Source organism: Carica papaya, chromosome 2 (genome assembly GCF_054855325.1).
Source record: "Carica papaya isolate Zhongbai chromosome 2, ASM5485532v1, whole genome shotgun sequence".
Classification (NCBI taxonomy): domain Eukaryota; kingdom Viridiplantae; phylum Streptophyta; class Magnoliopsida; order Brassicales; family Caricaceae; genus Carica; species Carica papaya.
In genome coordinates, this window is record NC_142310.1 from 4,719,600 (window position 1) to 4,747,437 (window position 27,838).

The 27,838-nt window shown below is 33.8% G+C and overlaps 3 protein-coding genes, 1 long non-coding RNA gene and 1 pseudogene across 6 annotated transcripts; all 5 read right to left on the reverse strand.

The window, feature by feature from the left end:
• Nucleotides 1-3,593: 3,593 nt before the first annotated feature.
• LOC110819373 (uncharacterized) lies at nt 3,594-5,621 on the reverse strand. Of its 2 annotated transcripts, XR_015816838.1 has the most exons (5): nt 4,990-5,621; nt 4,701-4,919; nt 4,522-4,638; nt 4,372-4,448; nt 3,594-4,080 (listed from the first exon to the last, which is right to left on the reverse strand). It is a non-coding gene; the product is annotated as an uncharacterized LOC110819373 (long non-coding RNA). The 2 variants fall into 2 exon arrangements; XR_002540651.2 differs by having other exon boundaries at nt 3,594-4,448.
• A 6,987-nt stretch (nt 5,622-12,608) lies between these two features.
• On the reverse strand, nt 12,609-14,293 carry LOC110819295 (UDP-glycosyltransferase 76F1-like; annotated as a pseudogene). Its single transcript, XR_015816837.1, has 2 exons — nt 13,787-14,293; nt 12,609-13,667 (listed from the first exon to the last, which is right to left on the reverse strand). The product of XR_015816837.1 is annotated as a UDP-glycosyltransferase 76F1-like (transcript).
• A 1,753-nt stretch (nt 14,294-16,046) lies between these two features.
• On the reverse strand, nt 16,047-17,767 carry LOC110819385 (UDP-glycosyltransferase 76F1-like). Its single transcript, XM_022048552.2, has 2 exons — nt 17,231-17,767; nt 16,047-17,106 (listed from the first exon to the last, which is right to left on the reverse strand). The coding sequence occupies exons 1-2, from the start codon at nt 17,694-17,696 to the stop codon at nt 16,199-16,201; spliced, it is 1,374 nt and encodes a 457-aa protein (XP_021904244.1). The 5' UTR covers nt 17,697-17,767; the 3' UTR covers nt 16,047-16,198.
• Nucleotides 17,768-18,859: 1,092 nt separating this feature from the next.
• LOC110819318 (UDP-glycosyltransferase 76F1-like) lies at nt 18,860-20,607 on the reverse strand. Its single transcript, XM_022048465.2, has 2 exons — nt 20,057-20,607; nt 18,860-19,926 (listed from the first exon to the last, which is right to left on the reverse strand). The coding sequence occupies exons 1-2, from the start codon at nt 20,562-20,564 to the stop codon at nt 19,019-19,021; spliced, it is 1,416 nt and encodes a 471-aa protein (XP_021904157.1). The 5' UTR covers nt 20,565-20,607; the 3' UTR covers nt 18,860-19,018.
• Nucleotides 20,608-24,253: 3,646 nt separating this feature from the next.
• On the reverse strand, nt 24,254-26,764 carry LOC110819390 (uncharacterized). Its single transcript, XM_022048559.2, has 5 exons — nt 26,268-26,764; nt 25,820-26,164; nt 25,229-25,571; nt 25,007-25,120; nt 24,254-24,920 (listed from the first exon to the last, which is right to left on the reverse strand). Exons 1-5 carry the CDS (start codon nt 26,592-26,594, stop codon nt 24,817-24,819), a joined length of 1,233 nt encoding a protein of 410 aa, XP_021904251.1. The 5' UTR covers nt 26,595-26,764; the 3' UTR covers nt 24,254-24,816.
• Between the last annotated feature and the right edge of the window lie 1,074 nt (nt 26,765-27,838).

Consider the following 27,838-nt stretch of genomic DNA (forward strand, 5'->3'; position numbering starts at 1 on the left):
ACCTTTTATTCGGGAATCACCCCAAGGGTCTTGAAGGCCTTCTCTATCTCAGCTAACCAGAACTCGACCTCTTTAAAGGAGGATCCTCCTGCAAAAGTATATGGATTTAGTCTTTTATACTTTTCTATGTAGCCTGGGTCCATCATAGGAGGAGTTGGGTCCCAAGGAAGAGTGATTGAACTGTGCTGAGGATGAACCGGATGGCCCTGCGGTGGTACTTGATGATATGATGGGGGCACCGAATTGTACTGTGGTGGCGCCGGGAGGTACTGTGGCTACAGCACCAGATCAAACTGTGGTTCTTTCGGGCGGTATTGTGGAGGAGCAGAGTCATATCGGGGTGGCTCGTGGTCCTCCAGTTGCAAGGGTGGCTCAACCTGTGGCAGCAGGGGAGGATTAGGTAGATCTCTTCGTTCCTCTCGGGCCTGCTGGACAGCAATGAGTCTCTCCACCATCTCAAATAACCGGTCAACATTCTCTCTAAGCGAACCCTCCCAGGCTGCTTAGTTCAGTGGGGGTCTTCATCTCTTCATCTATCTGTACCTACATTTCACAAGTAATAGTTGAGTGACAATTCATTATTTTCGGTGTGCCGTAAGGGTTTTGTGTAAGGAATGGGTCCGAAGAACACGGCTCTGATATCAACCGTAGCAACTCCGGAAATATCCAAAAGAAATAAGTGATAATTAAAGTGCGGAAGCGAAATAAATGCTTAAGGTTTACATTCCTTACACAATAACTTAAAGTACCAAACAGTATTACAGAATTCACCCTTTTGAAAAAAATACAAGAAATAAGGAAATGAACGAAAAATAAAAAAAATTAGCATATACTCGCAATTCTCTTGCGGATTGGGCTCTGGATCCTGATACTCTTGATCTGAAATGGTTAAATAAGGGATGAACTAACTAGTGCAGTAAGGATATCACACTATATCACCAACACAAAAATAAAGGTTGGTAGAAAATCAAAAATAACTAATGGAATACTAAATTTAGCAATTTCATTTATCAATAATAAAACTATTTATCTTTCACTTACCGTAGTGGGATTTACAAAAATAATCTATAAAAATAATAACATTATATAGATCATAATTTCATGTATAATTGGCAATATAGCACATCTTATAAATCTATATCCATATTCAATAATTCAAACAACAATTGTCCACACCTTTTATCAGCATGCTGGTATCCATGTGGGTTCATAGGGATGTCTCTGCTATACGTGAACCATTTCTTTTAACATTCTCAATTTCGGGCCGTCCTCATACCACGTCTAATATGAGTGCTAATTTACTAAACCTCAATACCACGTCCGGTATAAGGATGAAGCGGATCGTCCCCATACCCCATCTGGTATGAGTGCCAAATTACCAAGTTTCGATACCCCATCCGGTATGAGGCAACGTTCACGGTAGGGTTCCCTATGTACCCGGTCCGTCCACAATCTCACAGGATATCCAATAAGGCTGTCGTTTCATTCGTTCACTTAATCACACAATTTTTCGTTTTCCTTTAACCTTCATTTTTTTCAATTCAGCCATAAACACATAAAATAAACCATACATGCATTCAAAGCCATAAAATCAATTACTCAAGTACTACCATGCATTTAAACTGTAAAAACAATCAATAAAGTAACAGTAGATAATTTTCGGTTCTGGTTCTATTAGTAATCCGTAATTAATTATGCACATTTTCTAAATTCATACAAAATATCTTATTTTTGTTTATTTAGACTTCAATTCTATGATAGGGAATAGGACGAGGGATCCTTATGCAATTTGATGCCCAAAAGCTAAGTTGTTTAATGCGCCTACAGGCGGTTCCTGGGTTCCCTGAATTTTCATTCGGGAATCAAAATGCACTATAAGTACCTATAAGTGTCTAAAACAAACCCAAAATTAGTCTCAATACCCACTTTGGCCAATTCTGGAATTCAGGAACGGTGGCTCTGTCATGCTCCGGTGACGGCACCACTACTCGCGGTGACGGTCTGCCTTAAGTCGGCTATTTTTGGCCGATTTTGGATTAATCGCTGTGAGAAAACAAATTAAGGGGTCTCGGTTTGCTAAAAAATACAAAAAACCAAAACTCACCGACGGCGAGGCACTTGGGGACTCCTCCGGCTCACATTACGGTTGGGTGTTTTGCTCGGATTAACCTATCGAGAAGGAAATTGTGATCACAACGGTAAAAAAATTACGCAGAACGGAAACTGGGAAGGGCCTCATCGGAGGTATTTTGTGAAATTCCTAGCAGCATTTACCCACGTTTTTCGGCCAGTCGGCCGGCCCTTTTGCTCTGATTTGAATATGGGTATGTTTAAAATTAAATTATGAGTAAAGAGAAAATTTTTACCTCTTTTAACGGTCGGAAAGGGCTCTAGCGCTGCCGCAGGTGGCCATGGTCTCCTTCCCGGCGGCTAAGTCTTCTTCTCCGACGAAAGGATCTGGGGGCTAGAGTTAGGGTTTGGTGCAAATTGGGTTATTTATATTTGTCCGTATTTAATCTAGGTCGTCCATCGCGTTTGATCTAGACTGTCCAATCACGATTAAATAGGGAGTGAATCTGCACCGTTCATCACGATCTAATATGGACCATTCATTGCGATCTAATATGGACTGTCTGATCGTATTTAAATCTTACCGTCCGATTGTGTTGGGGAGGGAACGTATCCGAGTTGTCCATGCGCACGGGAACGGATCTGGGCCATTCGATCACGGGCACGCGGATCACCCACGTGGCACTGCGTCAGCGTTCGCTGCCACACAGCGCATCTTGATTCATCAAGGCTGCTGATCGGGCATCCTACGTGGCAAAAATTTTCTAAATTATATTTTGACCACCGATTTTCGATTTTTCTTTCAAAAATACCTTCAGAACCCAAATTTTCACCCTTTTTCCCAAAATTATTTTCAATTTAATTCTCCATCAAATTTTCCTCCATTTTTTCTCTAAATTAAAATTAAAAAATTGAAAAATTAAGGAATATATTTATAAATAAACTTTAAATTATATTAAAAATTAATTTAGGGTATTACAAAGACAATTATAAACTAACTGGTTACTGACTCAATCGATAACCTATATTTAATTAATCAAGGGATGGCTAACCATTTATAATTTTTTCATTTTTTTATTAATTTGCCTTTAATTTTGTAACGGCTCCGAAAATTTAAAATGAAATATGTGTATTAAAAATGTTAAATGCGGAAGCGTAATAAAAATTTTGATTAACATCCCTTACACTAAAACCAAAAACGTGCTCAAGGTATAAAAGAACAAACTAACTAAAAGAGATACTCGAAAATAAGAACTATAAATATAACTACGGAGTCCTTAGGCGTCCCCTTCGCCGTCTTCCTGCGGAACGGGCTCGGGAACAACATCTTCCTGATCTGAAATGGTTAAATAAGGAGTGAGCTACACCAGCCCAGTAAAGACATCACACTATCTCACCGCCACGGAAGTAAATGTGGGTAGAAAACACAAAAGACCAATGGAGCATGATTTATAATAAACTCGTTTATTAACATAAAAACCCTTACTGTCCACTTACCTCGGTGAGGTTCATAAAACAACATATGAAAGCAATAACATTATCATCATCATGAAATCATATGAACTGTATAACAAAATACTTACCACGCCTTTGCATCTCAATCATTAAACAATACATTTTCCTCATGTATAACAAAATACTTCCCTGGCGAGCACTGGCGGCTAGGGTTTCTTTGGTCAGGTGTGGGTGGGGGTATTTATACCCTTTGCCTTTTAAGCTTGACCGTCCATCAAGATTGAATCCGGGCCGTTCGATCGCGATTTAATTGGGATTAAATCTGGATCGTTCATCGCGATGCAATCTGGGTCGTCCGTACCTGATTGAATCTGGGCCTTCCGTGCGTGTGAATCTGGGCCGTCCGTGCGCGCGAGAACGGATCTGGGCCGTCCGATCGCGCGCACGCGGATCGCCCCCATGGCCCGTCCCCTGGTCAGCTTATCCTTGCCACGCGGCGCATCCTGGTTGGCAGGGGCTGCTGACCGAGCCGCTGACGTGGCTGCTAACGTGGTGCTGACGTGACACAACTTTTCTAAATTACATTTTGACCCCCAGTTTTTGATTTTATTTTCAAAAATACCCCCAGAATCTAAATTTTCACCCATTTTTTCCAAAATCAATTTTAATTAAATCTAATTAATATTTTTACCCAATTTTATCATTATTTTTATTTTTATTTTCATTGAATTAAATAAAAACCCAAATAAATAAATAATAAAAATGAAAATAAATAAATAAAATATTTATTTTCATTTGGGTGTTACAAATTTAACCATAATAGGAGAAAATATAAGACATTCTTACTCCAGTCGATGTCTGGAATACTGTTTTTTCTACTACGCTTTTTGGAAGTTCCCGGTTCCTAGATTTTTTGGATTTTTCTGCAAAAACCAAAATGTACATTAAATAACGTGAAAATACTCGAAAAATAGCTAAAAAGGCCAAAATTCTCACTGGGGGCCGGTTTAGGATTCTGTCACGGTGTTGTTGCCATGCTCCGCCGCTGGTTCTGCCTTCTACTGCGACTCCTCCTCTTGGTCAGGCTGGTTTTGGCCAGTTCTGGGTGAAAACCTACTTAATTTGTGGTCAGAAGGCTTTTGTTGGTGGGAAAAAAAAAGAAAATCGAAACTTACGAGCGGTTCTGGCTTTCTGGTGTGGTGGCTCTACCGCTTCTTCCTCACAGTCGTAGCTTTCCTTCGGTCACCTTGCCCGAAAACATGTTAGATAGTCTAGGGCTGAGAAATAGAAGGAAATAAAAAAAGGGTTCGGGCTCATTAGAGTAGTTTTTTTGTTTTGAGTGCGGTGGCTTAGTCGAGCTCCGCCCTTTGTTTCTGACTTCCCCTCAAGTTTTCCTGCATCGAGAAGGATTTGGAGTAATTTAAAATGGAAAAACTGAGCGAACGCGAGAAAAATTTCACTTACCAACATCGATTTGGGTCTCCAGTGCGGCGATGACGGGTTCGGCTTCTCTTCCGGTGACTGATTCTCTTTTTGTCACTTTTCTTCTTTTTATCTGGTGGTCTTGGCGGCTAGGGTTTTTGGGAACCTAGGTAGAGAGGTTTAAATACCTTATCGGCTTTGATCTGGACCATCTGTGCAGGGACATGTGGAGCAACAAAGGTCGTCCGATCGCACTTAATGAAAAAACTAATCTGGACCGTCCGATTGGAGAGACGCGGGTCGTTCGATCAAGTCTATTCGGGGAATCAATCTCGATCGTTCACGTGTGCGGTAGTGGCTGTGAACCGTTCGATCAGCCTAGCACGCGGATCACCCATTTGGCTTCCCGCATGGAACTGTGCTGGCATGTCCGTCACGTGGCACACGGTGATTCATCATGTTACTGACATGGCCGTCCTACGTGGTCGCATTTTTTTATGATTTGGCCTATGTATTTTAAATTTTCTTTCAAATATATTTTCTTTTTATTTACAGTTTGGCCCTAACTTTTAAAAATTATTTCAAACGCATCCAAAATGCATATAATTCAAAAATTCTAAAAAAATTAAAATTACAATTTTTATAATTATTATTTAGAATAAATTTTGTCATCTCAAACCTAAATTTCAGGTTCGGAGTGTTATATATATTACTATGAATTATATATAAACTTATTTAAAAAATAAATATATATATATATAGGTAGGAATTACTTAAAAATATATACATATTATAAAAAAATTAAATAACTATAATACATATATTATAAAAATTTAACATTTAAAAATTTAAATATATAATTATAACATATCTAATATATATTATCATATTGTAATGATCTGAAAAATAAAATTAAGTCTGTAATTAAATTTCTAAATTTAATTAAAATAAATTCTATATTTTAATTTGAGAAGTATTGGATATTATAATATATGGTGATAACTAAGATGCATTTAATAAAAAAATTGGGGTAATTTGAAACCATAGGCAAATAAGGAATACAAAGGATTTTTATTTTTAAGGGTTGAGTAAATTAAGGATAATGGTAATAGTTGTAAGGAGTGAATTTCATATTTATACCTAGCAAGAAAAAAGAATACCTACAAGAGGCTTAATAAAGGATTACATTGACATTGGGAGATTAGTAAAGACGATGAAATAGATAAGTATCATGTTAATGATTAAATAAGAAGCAAATTAAAAACTTATGAGACTTAAAAGTAACATTTAAAAACAAATAGATAGATTAAAGATGTGAGACAAAAATTCATAAAAGATTCCATGATATAGGAATGATTTTATTAACAATGAATTTGGTTAAGGGTAAAACATGTATTAAAAAAAAGTGAAGTGAGATCTATAACAAAATTGAAGATAATTATAAAGTAAACTTAAGAATTTTATGAAAAAGGGGAAACAATTAAAGAGTATTGATAAGATGTGAAAATCTATTTAATCATGTATTAAGGAGGTTTATGTACGTGTATGACTTGAATTCGGCAGGAAGCGTGATGAACCCTATCCATGAATTGATGATATACCTCCAGATCGGACGTGGTTGGGGAAGTCTCATACTGGACGTAGATAGAAAAGTGATCAGCGTTTGTGTCCTCCTAACGAATATTACTATTGAGACACACTCAGTGAAAGTGTTAAGTGTTCTTATCTATGTGGTGGAAGGAATCTTTAGTGAATCATTGATACAGTTAAAACAATATCTTACGATGAAATTATATTATAAATGAAAGTATGTGTCAAAATGCAAGTATAAGTGCAAGTGTGAGGGTAAGTAAAATAAAATAAATTATAAGAATAATAAACAAATGAAAAGTGAATTGTAAGTAAAGAAAAATAAAAAGTAAACTATAATAAGTGAATAAGTGGAAAGAACAGTGAAAATTTTAAAAGAGACAAGTATTAATGATACAAACACTAAAACAATGATATAAGAATTGAAAACAAATCCACATTTAAACAATCATAAGAATAATAAGATTTTTCAAAAATGTAAAATCTGAAGAAGAAAATAGAAAAGAAAAACCAATAGTGCAAATAAATAGTGAAGTATTTTAAATAAATATAATTGTAATGATTTGTAAAAGAAAATTTTATTATGAAGCTTTTATAAGTCTTATAAACTAGTACTTTTTAGAAAAAAAAAAAAGCTTTATCTTCATATTGGTATAAATTTTGTTTTGGATTCCGTTAATAAAATATTATCATATTTTTACTGATTTAGTGCAACTCGTTCAAATTCACTGTGACATCCTTTCATATAAGGAAACCCAAAAATAAGTTCTAAATCCATAATGGACATGCATATGGTCCTATATGGCCTTTTAAATATGTATTTGAGAGTATTCTGTAAATAACTTTAGCTAGTTTAATAATGAAAATCTATATGTATGCCTCATGATTTTGGAAAACCTTAATACTAGTGTAATGCAAGGGATGTATAGCAATATATGATGATCGTTGCAATGTAAGTAAAATTTGGTATTAATTATCTCTGTGTTAACGTCAGTATTCAAATCGAAGTATGGAATACATTTCAAAATTAATTTTATTTTATATAGAATACTTTAAATTGATTAAATTATACCAATTCTTAGTTTTCTACATTGTTGAACTATTTTTTTTTTTAATTTTCACACTATAAATAATTTATTTAATAAATTTGTTATCTTAAATTAAGTCAAGATATAAATTTTATTTTTTGGATAAATGCAACTTGTAAACTTGGGTAGGGAAAAATCCCAACAAAATCATTTTCATATAGAAAAAAAAAAAGAAAAACAAAATAATTTTGAAGTTGGTTTTTTGTTGTTAGAAATAATTTACAAATTAAAAATATAATTATGTGTGATTTAGTTTGTTGCAGTTACAGTTCATAAATAAAAGTTATTATATGTTAATTAATTTATTGATAGTTAGAATTAATTATTTAAAATTTTAAAAATTATAATAATATCTATAAATAGGTATGTAATTGAAAGTTTCTTAAAACATCGGCAATAGAAAAACTTGTGAGCACAATTATTGAAATTGTATTCTTTAAAGGTGAAATCAAACTTGTCGTCTTCCTCGTAAAGTCATTAATTTCACCAGTGATCCTAACTAATATAGCTAACACTAGCTTATTCAAGTGATGCATATATCTACACACATATTATATATACAGCTAAAAGTCAAGCTTGTGGGACTCTTATAAATCAGAGAGCTACAAACCTTACTCATCACTTGCAATTGGAAAGACCAGACACAGAGCTCTTATAATCTCCCAAATAATGGACCACAATTCTTTTTCTTCTTCTCCTCATCCTCATGTACTCATCTTTCCATTTCCTGCGTGAGGCCATGTGAACTCCATGTTAAAGTTGGTAGAGCTTTTAGGTCTCGCCGGAGTCAAGGTCACATTTGTCAACTCCGTTTACAACCACGATCAAGTCGTCCGCCACATCGACATTGTCGATAGATTCTCTCTGTTAGAGATAGGAGGAAAAGATTAGAGAGACTAATGAGAAGACTCAAGAATTTTCTATTTGGTTTTTTGTAAAAAAACTTCAAGTGCATGCCTATTTATAGGCACTATTACAACTATTAGAATTAATTATAACCACCAACAAATATAATAAATCTAATTTATGACTCACAACTTCTACCAACCCAAAAAATATATAGAGACTCTAATTTAAGAAGTTCAACCACTAATAAATTAATTATATTTTAATTTGTAAATTAATTTTTAACACTTTCCCTTAATTTGCAAATCTCCTTTACAATCCAATATTAATGCGTAGCTTTTGAAATATTTCAAACTTGAGTGGTTTTGTGAAAATATCTGCCACTTGATCTTCAGTCTTTACGTGCTTGAGTTCCAGTTTTTTTTTAGCAATGTAGTCTCTAATAAAATGATATCTTGTGTCTATGTGTTTGCTTCGTTCATGGAATGTCGGGTACTTGGCTAGTGCTTGTGTGGACTTATTGTTAATAAAAATTTTAGTAGCTTCGTCTTATGTTAAATGAATTTTTTCAATAATCTTCTAAGTCATATAGCATGACAAGTACAAGAGGTTGCTGCTACATATTCAGACTCACAAGTTGATAATGTAACAATAGCTTACTTCTTAGAACTCCATGTAATTGCACAATTACTCATAAAGAATATAAAACCAGTTGTATTTTTTCTATTATTAATATCTCCAGTAAAATCACTATCACAAAATCCTATAAGGTTGAAGTCATTAGAAGATGAATAAAATAACCCAAAATCAATAATACCTTTAAGGTAACATAAAACTCTTTTAGCAACATTCATGTAGGAGGTGGTAGGAGCTTCCATAACATGACTTATTAGTGCAACTTCAAAAAGAATATCATGCCTTATAAATGTCAACTATCTCAAACTTCCCGTAAGACTTTTAAAGAGAGTGGGATCTACTTTTTTCCCATTATCAAACTTTGATAACTTGGTTCCATATTTTATAGGCGTGTTCACAGGATTGCAATTAAGCATTTTGAACTTCTTTAAGACTTTTCTTGCATAGCCTTCTTGAGAAATAAAAATATCATCTTCCATTTGTTTTATCTCAATGCCCAAATAATAAGACATGAGTTCAATATCAGTCATTTCAAATTCAAGTAACATGTTTTTCTTAAATTCTTCAAACAAACTTGGATTGTTGCTCATGAAGATGAGATCATCCACATATAGACACACAAATAGAATATCACCGTTAGGATGATACTTCACATAAAGAGCATATTCATGAAGCCAACGAACAAATTCATTATCTTTAAAATACTTATTTATATAGCTATTCCATTATCTTAGCACTTGCTTTAGCCCATACATAGCTTTCTTCAATGTCAACACTTTATCTTCATGTCTTTCAACCACGAAACTCAATGGTTGTTCTACATAAACCTCTTTATTAAGATAGCCATTAAGAAATGCCGATTTTACATCAAGTTGAAAAAAATTTCCACTTTATTTGAGTTGAAATAGCTAAGAACAAACAAATAGTTTTCATGCGAGCAATTGATGCAAAAACCTCATCACAATCAATCCCATGTTTTTGTTTGTATCTTTTAGCCACAAGTCTTACCTTATACCTTTTCGCATTTCCTCGAGAATCCTTTTTAGCTTTATAGACCCATTTGACACCAATAGCTTTATGTCCCTTAGGAGGAATGGATAGTTCCCATGTGTTGTTATTTTCTATGGATTTAATATCTTCCTCCATGGCTTGTCTCCATCTTGCATATTTGATGGCTTCATCAAAATTCATTGGTTCATTGTCAAGAAAAAGACAAAACAAATCATTTATATCAAAATTAGTGATCTTCTCAGTTTCATCATAAAGATCTTGAATGCTCTTCAACTTTCGTGACCTTTCACTTGAACTTTCTTAAGAAATGGGTGATGTAACATGAGTTCGAGAATGAGGTGGAGTTTCCTCTTACAAAGGTAGCATGGTCTCTTAGTTCTTCTCTTCAAAGTATGGAAAGAAATCATAAGCATTTTCTTCTTTCTTCTCCCAATTCCAAGTCTCTTTTTCATTAAATTCAATATCTCTACTTACCATGATCTTGTCATTGCTTGGATTATATAATTTATAGCCTTTTGAGTTTGCATCATATCTAATGAAAATATGTTTCATACTTTGATCATCGAGCATATGCAATACTTTCAAAAACTCGCAAATGGTTGACATTAGGTTTCATTCTACTCCATGTTTCTTGGGGAGTCATGTCTTTCAAATTTGATATTTGAGATCTATTAGATAAATACATTACACAAGAAATTGCTTCGGCCCAAAATTCCTTTGGCATGTTTTTTGCTTTCAACATGCTTCTAGCCATATTAAGAATAGTTATATTCTTTCTTTCCGCAACTTCATTTTGTTGTGGTGATCTTGGAATCATTAAAGGGCGACGAATTCTATTAGATTCACATAAATCATGAAATAAATTCACCTCCTCTATCTGTTCTCAAAGACTTTATTTTATAACCACAATCTTTTTCTACAAGAGCTTTGAAATTTTTAAAAACAACAAAATTATCTGATTTTTTCTTTAAAAAATATACACAAGTTGAAGTAGCTTGGTTGCTCTTGTAGTAGCTTATTTTAGAAAACTCCTTCTTGAATGCTTTCCAAGTAGACATGCTTCACATAATTGATTAAGATTATTGATTAATGGCATTCCTTTCACCATTTTTTCTTCTCCCATCGCCTTTAGTGCGCCAAAATTCAAATGCCCAAATCCCATATGCTAACACCCTGTTTCATCTTCCATACTAGCCTTCAAACATCTTGCTTCAATAGTTTTGAGATTCAAGATAAACATTCTATTCTTTGACATGTGCACCTTAGCAATCAAATTAGCACTTTGATCTCTAAGCCAAAGACAATAATCTTTCATGTGAATTTCATATCCATTTTCAAGAAGTTGGCTCAAACTCAAAGTATTACTTATTAACTTTGACGCATAGTAAACATTAGTAATAAGTACATGCCCACCATTTTTTGAAGAAATTAGAATTGTACATTTTCCTTGAATTTGAACTTTTGAAGAGTTTCCAAAAGAAACATTACCATTAATCTTCTCATCAAGCTCCATAAACTTTTCTTTATTAACGCACATGTTATTGCTTACTCCATTATCCAAGTACCATGAATTATGTGTATCACTATTTCCCTCTTTACATGCTAGCAAGAAAGTTGGCTTGTTCCTCCTTCTCGTTTAAAGTGTTACAACATTTCCAAGCATAATGTCCATATTTATGACAATTGTAACATTCAATATTTGATTTGTTCGAATTTCTATAGTTACCTCTTCCTCTTCATCGTCCTCTTCCACAGCCTCTATTTGATGGTTGACTTTTATCTTCATTATCGACATCATCTTGAGTTTCATTTCTTTTAAATGTTTGACCACAACCATGACCACGACCTCTACCTCTTCCTCATCCTCTTTGTTCTAATGTTAATCCACCAACAATTTCCATGAACCCATTTGGCAAATAACTGCATGTTATTATACACACACACACACATATTTATATATATATATAACTGCATGTTGTGCGTGTATATACATATATGTCTATATATATATATAATTGATTACAAGAAGCTAAACAATAATCAAGGATTGAGAAAATGAAGGGGCAGACTTAAGAGTTTCTGAAAGTGAGGACATAAATAAGATATGGTGGCTGTTTCTTTATATCATCATCTACATTTTTGAGTTCTTTTTACTTATCCAACGAAATCAATGGTTCTTGTAATAATCATCATCTAATAAATTATGGACCTTTGATGATACTCAATAATGTAAAAAATTAAATAGATTTTTAAATAAAATTATGTCTTAATTTTAAATTAATGTTATAATTAAAACATTTATATCCAATTCAAATTAATTATCTTGGTAATTTATTTTTTAACAAATAAGATTAAAAATATTCTACTACTATCAAATTGAAAATATAATTAGCATTTACTGTATTATGGTATATTAAACATATAATTTATAACTAAGTTTTTTACACTGAATTAAAATAAAATATATTTAAATCAAAGGAGACATTTAACTGTTAAAAAAAATAGTTATTTCAATAAATATTACTGTAACACCCAACATTACAATTATTTTTTAATATAATTCCAATTACAAAAATAATTGGTCTATATTTTTTATTGAATATACTATTTGGTGCTGCTGAAAAAACTTGCATGAAACACTTATTGAGAGGAGAAAACAAGGGAATCAAATAGACAAAATGTGACTTACCAGTCTCTCCAATGACTGAAATGAAGACCCTTTATTTTCCCCCAAACAGACCCTAGCCATCTCCTTCCATTCCAAAACCCTCTTCCTAATCTCCTTCCCTTCTTCACCCACCATTGCTCTTCTTATCACCCTCTCAATCTCCTCTCTCTCAATTAATTTCACACTTTCAAATCCCAATCCAACCCTCCAAACATCTCTAGCATACCTTGCATTCACCTTTTGGTCAGTAAAAAATGGCATACAAATCATGGGTACTCCTTCACAAATACTCTCCAATGTTGAATTCCACCCATTATGAGTCCAAAATACAGCAATAGAAGGATGGGCTAGAACCTGGAGTTGTGGTGCCCATTTCACTATGAGTCCTCTTTCTTTCAAGTCTTCAATTAACCCATCTGGCAACAGATCAAGCCAGTCCAACCCGTTTACTAATCCGGGTCGGACCACCCACAAGAATGGTTGCTTGCTGTTGGCTAATCCCCAAGCTATTTCCACAAAGTCTTGTTCGTTTATTGCTGCTAAGGTGCCAAAGCTGACATAGATGACTGAGCTGGGCGCCTGCTTGTCTAGCCAATCTATGGCGGCGGTTTGATCCGGTTGTGTTGGTGGCTTGGCTGGTAAGAGTTTGTGAAATGGGCCGATGGGAAAGATTGGGACTTGAAAGTGTTGGCTGATAGCTGCAATTGCAGGGTCTTCAAGCTCTTGAAATGTGTTGAATATGACTCCTGCACTGGACTTGGTTCCATCGATCATTCCATTGACGAGCTCGAACAGATCTTCTGGATTGGTGGTTTTGATCACCGGTAAGTCTTTCACTTTGAGATGTGGAAACTCTGGAACTTGTTCTTCTAATCGAGATTCTGATACCCAAATCAATAAACTTAATTACTTGCGTATTTTTCAATAGAAAATTCATGGCATATATTATCATATATATATATGTATAGTTGGTATTAATGTATAGATATGTATAATATACCCTGAATAGGGAGATAACCCTTTTCCCTTAAAAATGGGAAAGCAGCAAAAACAGATAAAGAAGTTGCACCGCCGGTTCTCAAAACCAATCTGGGCAGCTTAAGTTGGTTAGCAACTTTCCCAGTGAAAGTTAAACCCGCGTCTGAAATCAAGCAAGAAATTGGATATTCATGATCATCTGAAATTAACCGAGTCAAGCAATCTGTCAAAGGTTGAACGCAGTTGGTGTTGAGAACTTTGAGGAAAGCAATGATATCTGTTTGGGATTGAGAGGAGATATTTTCATGGAGGAAATGGAAAGTGAAGTGAGGGTAGAGAAAAGGGTCTGGAGAGTTGAAGGTGGTATGGACGATGGTGATAGAGAAGCCTCTGGTATGGAGAAGGTTACCCAGCTGGACCATGGGACGGATGTGACCTTGAAATGGCGATGGGAACAGGACGATTCTCCTCCCTTGTCTTTCTTCCATTTTGTGTGGATGATATGATCCTTTTACGCCTTTTATTTTGACAACTTATGCTTATAAATAGTATTTATATATTTCTATATAATAACATGAGAGCAAGTGAAGTGCATGAACCGAATCTTCCAACATTAAAAATTCTGTTCGGACACATAACGTTAATTGGCAAAACAAGGAATCATCGGTAGGTTTGGATAACAAAAATTCTTTCCACAAATAGTAGATGATTTTAATTTGAATTACATGAGAAAATATGATAATTGAAAGAGAGAAATGAGGTGAATATTATTTATATTTATAATTAAATTTAAAAAAATAATATGAAATTTGGGTACTAAAATATTAATTTTTTTTATTAAAAATCACTAAGTATGATAAATGATGAGTCTCCAATTTGACAAGTCAACTTTATATAACGCTTGCTCGGTTAAATATTTCTGCAATGAAATCATCATGTCCTCATCCAGTTCTATCTTCGTTATTTTAACCGCAGCAATGCTGGGATCTGAAATCATTGTCCCCCATATATTAGATACATACATACATACACATAACTCGTCAGTGATAATTATGTCTCGTTTAATGGTATAATCGCTAAATTAATCAAAGCTTGCTGCCAAACATCAAGGTGTATCATATTAAAAACTGTTTTACTTGTTGAGTTACTTACTGGAGAAGGAATTTTTTTTTTTTTTTTTTTTTTTGGCTTAGCAAAGTGACATAAGTTTATTTTAGTAGCGCATCGGAGACTCTCACGACATTTCCCTAAGTGAACCGATCATGCAAATCATAATCTATTTATATCACGCTTTGTGCAATTAATGGTGACGTAGACCTCATTGTCTAAGAAAGAAGTATTGGATTGCATCGATTCCAAACATTAAATGTTAGATCATTTTTGTTAAGAATTTGTGTAGATTTGTCTAAAAATTTCAGCTTATTTTTTTAAATTAATATCATATCTTATCGCTCTAATTAAAAATAAAAATTATTATCGATAACGATGATAAAATAAATTATAATAACATATTCTCTTTTTAATATAAATAGAATCTTTTTTATTTTCGATAAATTCGAAACAGTATCTATTGAATAGATGTACTGATTAATCAAAAAAGATAAATTCATTCACAAATTTACTTTCTTTATTTTTGTAACTTTAATTGAACGTTTTAATAATTTTTTTGAATTTAAAAAAATTTTTTTTTTTTTAGTTGCTACAAGAAAATTATTTGATTAAGAATACTGATGGAACTCTGATACCATCTTGGATTTCAATATCATCAAAAATCTTATCAACTTCTAAATATAAGATGAGTTTGAACCAAAAATGTTCGAGAGAAAGAGAAACAGAGAGAGAGTGAGAAAAAAAGAAGGAAAAAAAAGGAGTATTGTGTGTTGTTCATTAATAACTTATTATGTATTTATACATAGAGAAAAAGTAATTAATTAACTTAATTACAATTGATTAACATTGACTACAAGATTAATAAAAAATTATATTAACTATTTCAACTAATTTAGTTACACTAACTAAATCTAGTTACTTTCTACTAACTATTCTATTAATTTTAAATTAATGTTGCATTCAATTTTGACTTAAAAAATTTCATGTCCAATTCAAATTAATTATCTTAGTAATTCATTTTTTAACAAATAAAATACAACAATTCCACTGCTATCAAACTGAAAATATTATTAATGTTTACTGTATTATGTCATATTAAAAACGTATAAACTACAACTAAATTTTGTGTATTGAATAATAAGCATTTAAAAGTAGAACTAAAATAAAATATATTTACTGTTAAAAAATTAGTTATTTCAATAAATATTACTGTAACACCCAACTTACAATTATTTTTTAATATAATTCCAATTACAAAAATAATTGGTCTACTTTTTTATTGAATATACTATTTGGTGCTGCTGAGAAAAGTTGCATGAAACACTTATTGAGAGGAGAAAACAAGGGAATCAAATGACAAAATGTGACTTACCAGTCTCTCCAATGATTGAAATGAAGACCCATTATTTTCTCCCAAACAAACCCTAGCTTTCTCCTTCCATTCCAAAACCCTCTTCCTAATCTCCTTCCCTTCTTCGCCCACCATTGCTCCTCTTATCACCCTCTCAATCTCCTCTCTCTCAATTAACTTCCCACTTTCAAATCCCAACCCAACCCTCCAAACATCTCTCACATACCTTGCATTCACCTTTTGGTCAGTAAAAAATGGCATACAAATCATGGGCACTCCTTCACAAACACTCTCCAATGTTGAATTCCACCCATTATGAGTCCAAAATACAGCAACAGAACGATGGGCTAGAATCTGGTGTTGTGGTGCCCATTTCACTATGAGTCCTCTTTCTCTCAAGTCTCCAATTAACCCTTTTGGCAACAGATCAAGCCAGTCCGACCCGTTTATTAATCCGGGTCGGACTACCCACAAGAATGGTTGCTTGCTATTGGCTAATCCCCAAGCTATTTCCACAAAGTCTTGTTCGTTTAGTGCTGCTAGGGTGCCAAAGCTGACATAGATGACTGAGCTGGCCGCCTGCTTGTCTAGCCAATCTATGGCGGCGGTTTGGTCAGGTTGTGTTGGCGGGCTGCTTGGCAAGAGTTTGTGAAATGGGCCAATGGGAAAGATTGGGACTTGAAAGTCTTGGCTGATAGCTGTAATTGCAGGGTCTTCAAGCTCTTGAAATGTGTTGAATATGACTCCTGCACTGGACTTGGTACCATCGATCATTCCATTGACGAGCTCGAACAGATCTTCCGGATTGTTGGTTTTGATCACCGGTAAGTCTTTCACTTTGAGATGTGGAAACTCAGCAACTTGTTCTTCTAATCGAGATTCTGATGCCCAAATCAATAAACTCAATTACATACATATTTTTCAATAAAGAAATCATGGCATCTATTATCATATATATATATATATATATATAGTTGATGATATGTATAGATATGTACAATATACCCTGAATAGGGAGATAACCCTTTTCCCTTAAAAATGGGAAAGCAGCAAAAACAGAGAAAGAAGTTGAACCGCTAGTTCTCAAAACCAATCTGGGCAGCTTAAGTTGTCGAGCAGCTTCCCCTGTAAAAGTAAAACCCGCGTCTGAAATCAAGCAAGAAATTGGAGATTCATGATCATCTGAGATCAACCGAGCCAAACAGTCCGTTAAAGGTTGAAGGCAGTTGGCGTTGAGAACTTTGAGGAAGGCAACGATATCTGTTTGGGATTGAGAGAGGATATTTTCATGGAGGAAATGAAAGCGGATGTGAGGGTGGAGAGAAGGGTCTGGAGAGTTGAAGGTGGTGTGGACAACGGTGATGGAGAAGCCTCTGGTATGGAGAAGGTTACCCAGTTGGATCATGGGACGTATGTGACCTTGAAATGGCAATGGGAACAAGACGACTCTCCTCCCTTTTCTTTCTTCCATTTTTTTGTGGATGATATGATTTGCTTCTTCATCTTTGTACGCCTTTTATTTTGACAACTTGCCGGTGACTAGAGCCGGGTAATGCTTATATATAGCATTTATATATTTCTATATAATTACAAATAATATGAGAACATGTGGTTGAAAATTATTTTATTCCAAATTTTGTAAAATCATTAATAAATTAAACTAATTGAAATTAAAAATAAAAGTTTTTCTCTCCCCACCGACACCAGAACTGCCACCAATACAACTGCATACATTTTGACTATACACATATTATGATTAACCGAATTTTGCCTATGTTCGAGTTATATAAATAGTTTACGTTTGGATAAATTAGGTGAACGATTGTATTATTTGTAGGGTTCCCTCTTTATAATATATATATATATATATATGTATATATGATATATATATATATAAGATTGTAACTATTACCGGAACATGAGGACAGGAAGGGACGGTGAAAAGCGACGTGACTACGACGGCTTTCGGCCTATTTCAACAGATGTGAATTTAAATTTCTAAATTCAAAATTAAGACTTTAATGTGTTTTTAAATATATTTATATATAAATTAATTTTAATTTAAAACACTAATTATATGGTATTTAATTTCCTAAAAAATAAGATAATTACAATTCAACATTGATTAAACCTAATTATTTAGTTAAATAACAAATTCTACAAAATTATAAATAAAAATTGTTTATGTATAAATGTCCACTAAAACTCTTATCTGCATGTTGTTGTCCAGATGTATTAATGTCCAAACTTCTTTCATGTTGTAGTACCATATGTATTTATACAGAGAGAGTAACACTAATTAATTAATTTAATTACAACTGATTAACATTGGTTATAGGAATAACCCATGTTAATCAACTAATATACTTATATTAACTCAATCTGACTTACATCTAGTTACTTTCTACTACTAACTATTCTATAAATTTTAAATTGATGTTATAATTAAAACATTTACATCCAATTCAAATTAATTATCTTGGTAATTCATTTTTTAACAAATAAAATACAAAATATTCCACTCCTATCAAACTTATTTATTGTATTATGCTATATTAAATATATAACTTGTCAATTAAATAATAAGGATTAAAAGTGGAATTAAAATAAAATATATTTAAATCAAAGGGGACATTTAACTGTTAAAAAATTAGTTATTTCAATAAATATTACAGCACCCAACATTACAACTATTTTTTAATGCGATTCCGATTGCAAAAAAAATATATATATGTTCTACATTTTTTATTCATTGTACTACTTGGTGCTACTCAAAAAACTTGCCTGAAGCACTTATTGAGAGGAGAAAACAAGGGAATCAAATGACGAAATGTGACTTACCAGTCTCTCCAGTGATTCAAATGAAGACCCATTGTTTGCCCCCAAACAATCCCTAGCCTTCTCCTTCCATTCCAAAACCCTCTTCCTAATCTCCTTCCCTTCTTCACCCACCATTGCTCTTCTTATCACCCTCTCAATCTCCTCTCTCTCAATTAACTTACCACTTTCAAATCCCAACCCAACCCTCCAAATATCCCTTGCATACCTTGCATTCACCTTTTGATCGGTAAAACATGGCATACAAATCATGGGTACCCCTTCACAAACACTCTCCAATGTTGAATTCCACCCATTGTGAGTCCAAAATACAGCAACTGAAGGATGGGCCAGAACCTGGAGTTGTGGTGCCCATTTCACTATGAGTCCTCTTTCTCTCAAGTCTCCAATTAACCCTTTTGGCAACAGATCAACCCAGTCCGACCCGTTTACTAATCCGGGTCGGACCACCCACAAGAATGGCTGCTTGCTGTTGGCTAATCCCCAAGCTATTTCCACAAAGTCTTGTTCGTTTAGTGCTGCTAAGGTGCCAAAGCTGACATAGATGACTGAGCTGGGCGCCTGCTTGTCTAGCCAAGTTATGGCGGCGGTTTGGTCAGGCTGCGTTGGTGGGCTGTTTGGTAAGAGTTTGTGAAATGGACCAATGGGAAAGATTGGAACTTGAAAATCTTGGCTGAGAGCTGCAATTGCAGCGTCTTCAAGCTCTTGAAATGTGTTGAATATTACTCCTGCACTGGACTTGGCTCCATTGACCATTCCACTGACGTGCTCGAACAGATAATCTGGATCGCAGGTTTTTATCACCGGTAAGTCTTTCACTTTGAGATGTGGAAACTCTGCAACTTGTTCTTCTAATCGAGATTCTGGTACCCAAATCAATAAACCCAGTTACAGACATATTTTTTCAATAGAAAAATCATGACATCTATTATTATTATTATATATATATATATATATATAGTTGGTGAATACGTATAGATATGTAAAATATACCCTGAATAGGGAGATAACCCTTTTCCCTTAAAAATGGGAAAGCAGCAAAAACAAAGAAAGAAGTTACACCGCCGGTTCTCAGAACCAATCTGGGCAGATTAAGTTGGCGAGCAACTTCCCCAGTAAAAGTAAAACCCGCGTCTGAAATGAAGCAAGAAATTGGAGATTCATGATCATCTGAGAGCAACCGAGCCAAGCAGTCTGTAAAAGATTGAAGGCAGTTGGTGTTTAGAACTTTGAGGAAGGCAATGATATCTGTTTGGGATTGAGAGAGAATATCTTCATGGAGGAAATGAAAGGTGAAGTGAGGGTAGAGAGAAGGGTCAGGAGAGTTGAAGGTGGTGTGGACGATGGTGATGGAGAATCCTCTGGTATGGAGAAGGTTACCCAGTTGGATCATGGGACGTATGTGACCTTGAAATGGCAATGGGAACAAGACGACTCTCCTCCCTTTTCTTTCTTCCATTTTTATTTTTTTTGGTGTGGATGACATGATCTGCTTCTCCATTCTTTTGCGCCTTTTATTTTCACAGCTTGCCCGCTCATGCTTATAAATAATATTTATATGTTTGTATATAAGGGCACGTGGTTAACCGAAATATCGATTCTTAAAAATGATCAATAGAATAGTAGGTTTGCTCATTCCAACACATAATGCTAATTACTAAGACCAAGGAACCTTGGGGGTAGGTTTGGATATAAATTACTTGACAAATATTTTGTTTACTATTAAATGCTCTAATAATTAAAATAAAGAATAAATTATTCACAATGTTTAATTTAATTAAATCTATAACGCATTTTACTTAATAACTATTTCAACAATATTAGTTATTTAAATTTAAATCTTTAAAAATATGTCATATAATATTTTAAATAAGTTACTCTTCTTTATTATAAGGATAAAAAATAAAATTCTCATTATTAATTTGGTGAAAATTATTTTATTCCAAATTTCATTTTTATATTATGGTTAAATTAACATTTTACAAAAACAGAGCTTTTAATTCATTTTCTATTTTACTTTTAAATGTAATTTTTACTCAAATTTTTAATTTTTTAAATCACCGACAACAACAACAACAACTGCATATATTTGTGTGTGTGTGTGTGTATAAATAGTTAACGTCTGGATAAGTTTGACGAAGATTTCATTATTTGTAGGGTTCCCTCTGCATATAATATATACATATATGATATATATTAAGATTGCAACCAGTACCTGAACTATAGGACAGGAAGGAGGACGGCTTTCAGCCTACGTCGACGGACGTGAACAAGGAAGTGTCGTTAATTCAAACTTTATAAATTTATAATTTAAATTAACTCAAACTTTAAAATAAAACATTATTTCAAGCACTAATTACATAATATTTAATTTTCTAAAAATAAATCAACATCAACCAATCCTAATTAATTAATTAAAAGATATATTTTATTTGATTATAAATTAATAAATAACGTAAATTAAAAATCATCAGCTCGCGTTGGAAGCAGAGGAGAGGATGACCGTACAGGTGGCTAAGTTTTTGTTTGCCATTGTGGCAGACACGTGTTTGCCACGCTGGTAATTTTTATACATTATTCCACGTGGACACACCACCAGGCACGAAACTAACGGTGTTATAAGTCTGATAACGATGAGTTTCCAATTTGACAAGTCAACTTAACTCAACTCTTGCCAAGGTAAATACTTTTTAGCAATAAATCATGACGTCCTCATCCGTTTCTGTCTCCCTTATTTTTACCATAGCATGCTGGAATCTCAAATCATTATGAATAATTACCCCATATATATATATATATATAACTGGGTAGTGATAATTATGTCTTGTTTAATGGTATAATCACTAAATTAATCAGGCTTGTTACCAAAATGGTAGGCAGTTCTCCACAAGACAAGGCCTCCCTCACTCCACTTATATATGTTATATAAATGCCAACAATCATATGTAACATATAATTACATGTAAATCATACAAAATTGTGTACTAAACAAAGCCTGCTTCATCATTAAGCAAGCAATTAAACAAAAGTAATAATAAATTGTATGTACAAAACTTTCTTCCTTCAAAATAAAAAACCATCTCCTCTCTCAAATAAAATATTTTATGCGTTAAAATAAACAGCACGAGTCTGCCGAAACGAAACTGATGGGCTAGTTTTATTGGGCCCAACCCAGTGGGCTATCGGATCGGGCTTGATCCAAATCAAACAAATTTTTGAACCGCAACCCGTTTGACCTGGGGGAAACCCCCTAATGTGAGTTTTCAATTTCCAAAATTTGAAGCTTTTTGAAGTTAAGCTATTGTACACTTCACCCACCCCCATGTGCTGTGCTGCCAACACAAAAAGTCTAGTTTTAATTTAAATATAGAAATGAACCCATTTTCCACATCTTCCAATTTCAAATTGTTCAATAAGCAATGCTTATGATATTATATAATACATATATATATATATATATTGGGATTAAAAAATTGATGTTTAAAATACTTAGATATATGTGCTCTAGTCTCTATATTTAAAATCTAAACAACCAAGAAAAAAAGGGTTTTTTTTTAGTTTAGATATATATATATATATATGTATATTTTTTGGGAGAATGGTGGGAGTTAATATTTTGAATCTTTAAAAAAGACAAAAAAGAAATTGGTAAAAACCATAAATATTTAAATAACTATGTTGACCGAGTCAAAACTGCAAGCACCAAGAGCACTACTACCAAAGATGTCTCATACTAACTTTTGCTTTTAGTGTATATATAGATATTTCTTTATGTTGAAAAAGCAAAACTGAGCAGAGAAGACGTTTTTGGAATAGAATGACAGACACTGTTCAAGAGAGAAGATACAGCAAAAAAATAAAATAAAATTAAAAATTAAAACAAGAACACATATATATATATATTTTTTTTTTCCTTTGATCTTCTCCAATCTGATTATGTTTATTTTAATTTCACCAATAAATTAAAATAAAATATTATGATCAGTATTAGCAGATATGATATATTCATAAAATGTTGAAGTTAAATTTTAAAAGTTGAAACTTATAATTTTTAAAATGGAATGTCAAAAATTATTATATTGATTGAATTATAATTTTATTATGCCTTACTCTTTTCCTCAAACCCTAATGTCCTTTGCAGGCTTCTGCTTCACGCTGAAGCAATTTCCTCTTTTCTTATTTAATTAAAGCGGCCATGATTATCACCATATCTAAAGGAGGAATTTTTTTCCAAAAAAAAAAAAAAAAAAAGAGAGAGAGAGAGAGAGAAAAAGAAAAAGGCCATATAATCTCTGCCTATGAAACTTTAATTTTCCCTGTTTAAATTGTTAAATTTGTCTGTTGGTGTTTGAATTTGAAATTTGATGTACAATTTTTCTCTTTATGTCTTTAATTACCAAGAAGATTAAAGTCACAAATCAAATCAAATTATTCTTTTTAGAGTTTTGAGTATTTTCATATTAGATTTGTGTATTGAAAATATTTTTGTTTCCAATATCAAAAGAATAATTCTAAGACTAAAAGATTTGTAATTCTAAAATTTTCATAACCTTTAATTAATATTAGTGGTCACTAAAATTTATATAACCCCAATTGAATTTTATAGACATACCAACTTTCAAATTAATTTTACTAACCATTGTAGTTAATATATAGTTGGTACACACACCCCCCAATTTCATAATCGTGTATTTTTAATTTAATTTTATGCTTGGATTGTCATATGCCACTACCAATTTTTGTACATCAAAACAAAATTTGCATTACATCAAAATCCATTTAAAGATGGGTCCCTTTGATTATCAAATCAATGAAGACCCCTAATGTGCTTCCCAACTGTCAAAATATACACACACACATATATATATATATATGAGAGATCTTTACAAACAATATCATTTGTCAATTAAAACTACTTTTAAATTAAAAAACCCTAAACCTTGTTTTAGCAAAAAAGTACACCTTTTCAGTTCCTTATCCAATTCAAGAAAAAAGAGCTTTTTCCATGGGAAGAAACATATCATTATTATTAGGATCCATATATAAATCTTTTATAAATCGTGAATTATATATATTCAAATCAAAACAGGGGGAAGCCCTGTTTCTATGATAAAACAGAACAGAGACTATCACAAAAACCCATCATCGAATGGAAAAATCAAAGCAGAGAAAAACAGAGTTCCAAATGGATTTGTAAAACAAAATGCTCTTCTTATTATATTATTATTGTAGAATATCACCTGCCAAAAGGGGATAAATATTACAAGAAGGTTTTGATGGACTCCTCTTCTACAACTACAAATCCTTCCCAGAACAACATCAAACTTTCTCACAGGCAAACTTTCCCAGATTCAAGACCTCCCCAAAAACAAAAAACCCACCATCATTCTCCAACCTCTTAAATCATGATTGGCAGAAGAGAAAATCAACTTATTACAACCAAAATATCAAAAAGAACAAACAAAACCCTCTTCCCCAAATTACTTCCTACTTCTCATCTATATAATCCCTACTTATCAGAAGCTGCTGCAACCTCCTTCAACAAAAAATATATAAGCAACAAAGAAGAGCTGCCCTGTATCTAATTCTTATTGCTCCTAAGCTACACACACATTCTTGAATCTGTTTTTTCCTTGAAAATAGTAAATCAAATACCCATATTTTTACCTATTAGAAACTACTAATCTCTTTTACACTGCAATCATCATCTTCTTCCTTCTTCAAGTCCAACAAAACAACACTTAATCGGTGAATCAGTAAGTCCAGTCCTGAGGCAAATGCATTTCATGGCTGATGCCAGTCTCCGGTCTTAAACTTCGCTTTTGTTGAGTCATAACAGAATTTGTTCTCCCCATCTCTGCAAAAACAGAAGCACGGAGTTTCAAACAAAGAAACTTCAGACATACATAAATGAAATATGAGCTGTATTCTTATTTGGCTTACCATATTCTGGGACAAAGCCAGGGCTGAATCGTGGCTGAGGGTGGATATTCATGTCCTCAAAGTTGAGATTCAGAGCCTGAACTACTCGGGCTGGAAGGAGAACCGTGGGGCAACCTGTGAAAACCAAAACAATGGAAAGGTTAATTTGGATAATTTCCAGAGAAAATTAGAGAAACCAAAGAGAGAAACGACTCAAATCTGTGAAGTAAAAAAGATTTATACTTGATTTCTTGCGAGAATCAGGAGCTGGGTTGTTGTATCTTCGAGGCAAAAAGACACCCGTACCAGCACACTCTCTTTTGACACCAGATCCGCCGAGGAAGACGGCTCGCATGGCCGGCCGGGACTGGTGAGACTGAACCAGTTGCTGCTGTTGCTGTTGAAGAGACGGCCATGAAGATTGGGGCAGGCCTAGAGGCCGTGAACAGCGCCGGTCGTCGTACCCAACCGCACTGCAGCCCCTCCTCTGGATCTGTTGCTGCTGTTGAACTTGCCAACAGAGCTTCACTTGCCTCTCCATGGCTGAACCGCTATGGTGCTTCACTGCCAGGTTCGGCCGCATTAACTGCAATGAAGGTGATGAAATCAGAAAAAGAACTTGAAAAACATAAATTCATTCCGAGAAGATAGAAAAACCCCAAACTTGTAACTTTCTGAACCGAACAACCCGACTAGTAAAAAATGCAAGAAAATATGATAAACCCACATGAATCTCCCACGGCTTACACTCTCTCGAGCTGAGAACCGAGTTGGGTATCTCTCGCTATAATGAATAGTTCAAAAGGTTTTGAGTTAAAAAGGTTTCCTTCTTACCTGACTGGTGTGAGCGAGATTTTGAGGAAAACTCTGGTTACTGTGATAAACAGAGTTAGGGTTCCTGATAGGAGGCACGTGATTCGGGGTTCGAGGAGGACCAAGGAGGCCTCTGCTCTGCTGATTTGCGCACTTGATGGGTCCTTCTCCGCTCATCTTCAACCTCGCGACTTGCCCCGCCGCCGCGTAAATCAGATCCCAAGTATCGTCTTTGCCAACAATCGGCGTCGTCGGGGGAGAGGACACCTGTGACGGTCCGTTGGGACTGCCACTGCTCGACACGGACCAGCTACCAACTCCACTCAGAGTCGACTGAGGCGAACTGGCCATGACTCGGCTCTTCTCCTAGCAAAAAACAACACAGAAAGACACACAACGCGACTCAGTTTCACTTCAAAAAAACACGAAAGCAAAACCAAAATAAAGACAAAAACACCTAAAATCCCACCTCGGTTTTCTCCCGAGTGAAGCTCGGGACAGAGACTCTCTGAGTTGAGAGAGCAAGTCGACGAGTTAATCCAGCGAGAAAATCCTCCTCATCGCTGCTCTCTGTCTCAGTAGACCCGAAGACGGACTCAACGGGGGAGCTGAGATTAGAGGGGGTGGTCCCGAACGAGTCGAACTCGTAAGGAAACTCTGAAGGGAAGCAAAAACGATTCGCCCCGAACCCAGCGCCGATGCCCGCCTTGTCCATGAGTTTGTTATTATAATCCTCGTCAGCTAGAAACTTGGAAGGAAGCCAAAACTCCAAATCCTCGAGCGAGCGATCCGCCATAAAGGAATATCAAGAAATACAGAGAGAAAAGAAAGAGAAAGATAGCGAGTGAGTGAGTGAGTTTGCTGGGGGAGCAAGATTTAATGATAACCCAAGTGGGAGAACGCAGAGGAGGAGGGACCCATGAAAGAAGGGGAAAAAGATGGAGAGAGGAGGGGGAGGAATGTTGAAGACAAGCTGGCTTTTTATTAAGGTTTCAGGGTTACTTTGAGACAGTTTATTTATTTATTTATTTATTTATTTATTATTATTAATTTTTTATTTTAAAAAAATGAAGAAAAAATAAAAAATGGGACAAGACAATTTTGCTGCTGGCTATAAACAAATTTAGTTTAAATTTCAAAGGTGTTTGTTAATATGGCCTCTCAAATTTTTTATTTAAACATATACACACACACATATTATATTACTTGTTTTTTATTTTTTATTTATACAACAATTATGAAATTCTTTTTAAATTAATAATAAAATTTAAAAATATGGCTGAGAAATCAATGTTAAATATTTTTGTTTCTTTAATTTAAATTTTATAACCGAAAGCTTTTTTAAATATATCATTATTAAATTTAAATAGAAATAAATTGTTGACAAATTTCATATAAGATTATTTTAATGTATAATAAAAAAAAATATTAAAATATTTCGTTTGCCTAATAATACTATGATATATACAGAGAATATAAAATATTTTAAAAAAAATTTATGATGACCCGTAAAACATGCTTTACCTTTAAAAACATATCCAATTTGATATAAATATTCAAATCTTTAAGGTACATTTTATTCTTAAAATAACATTCAATGTATTTATCATTTTCAAAATTGATTTGAATCTTTTTGTCTTATATTAACACATAATTCGTGCAAATATTTTATGATGATTAATTTTTGTTAAATTACTACAAATATTACATCATTGATACTTGAAAATATTTTAGTGAAATAAACTTTAAAAGTACTTTCAAATATGCTAATAAACTTAAAAATTGTGAATTAGTGGCAAGAAAATCTTATATATATATAATGAAAAGTGGCAATTACAAACTCTCGTATTGGGAAATTTCAACTCTATCATTATCGTATGGTGATTTTTTTTTTTTTTTTTTTTGTTTGCTGTGTATGTATAGGTGAGATTGGGTAGGAATCATGGTAGTGTCAAAATCACTAGTCATTGTAAAGAAAAAAGAGTTGAGCGTATTGAATTTAATTAGTCAAAAAAGGCCTACAAAATTTTACTATCAACA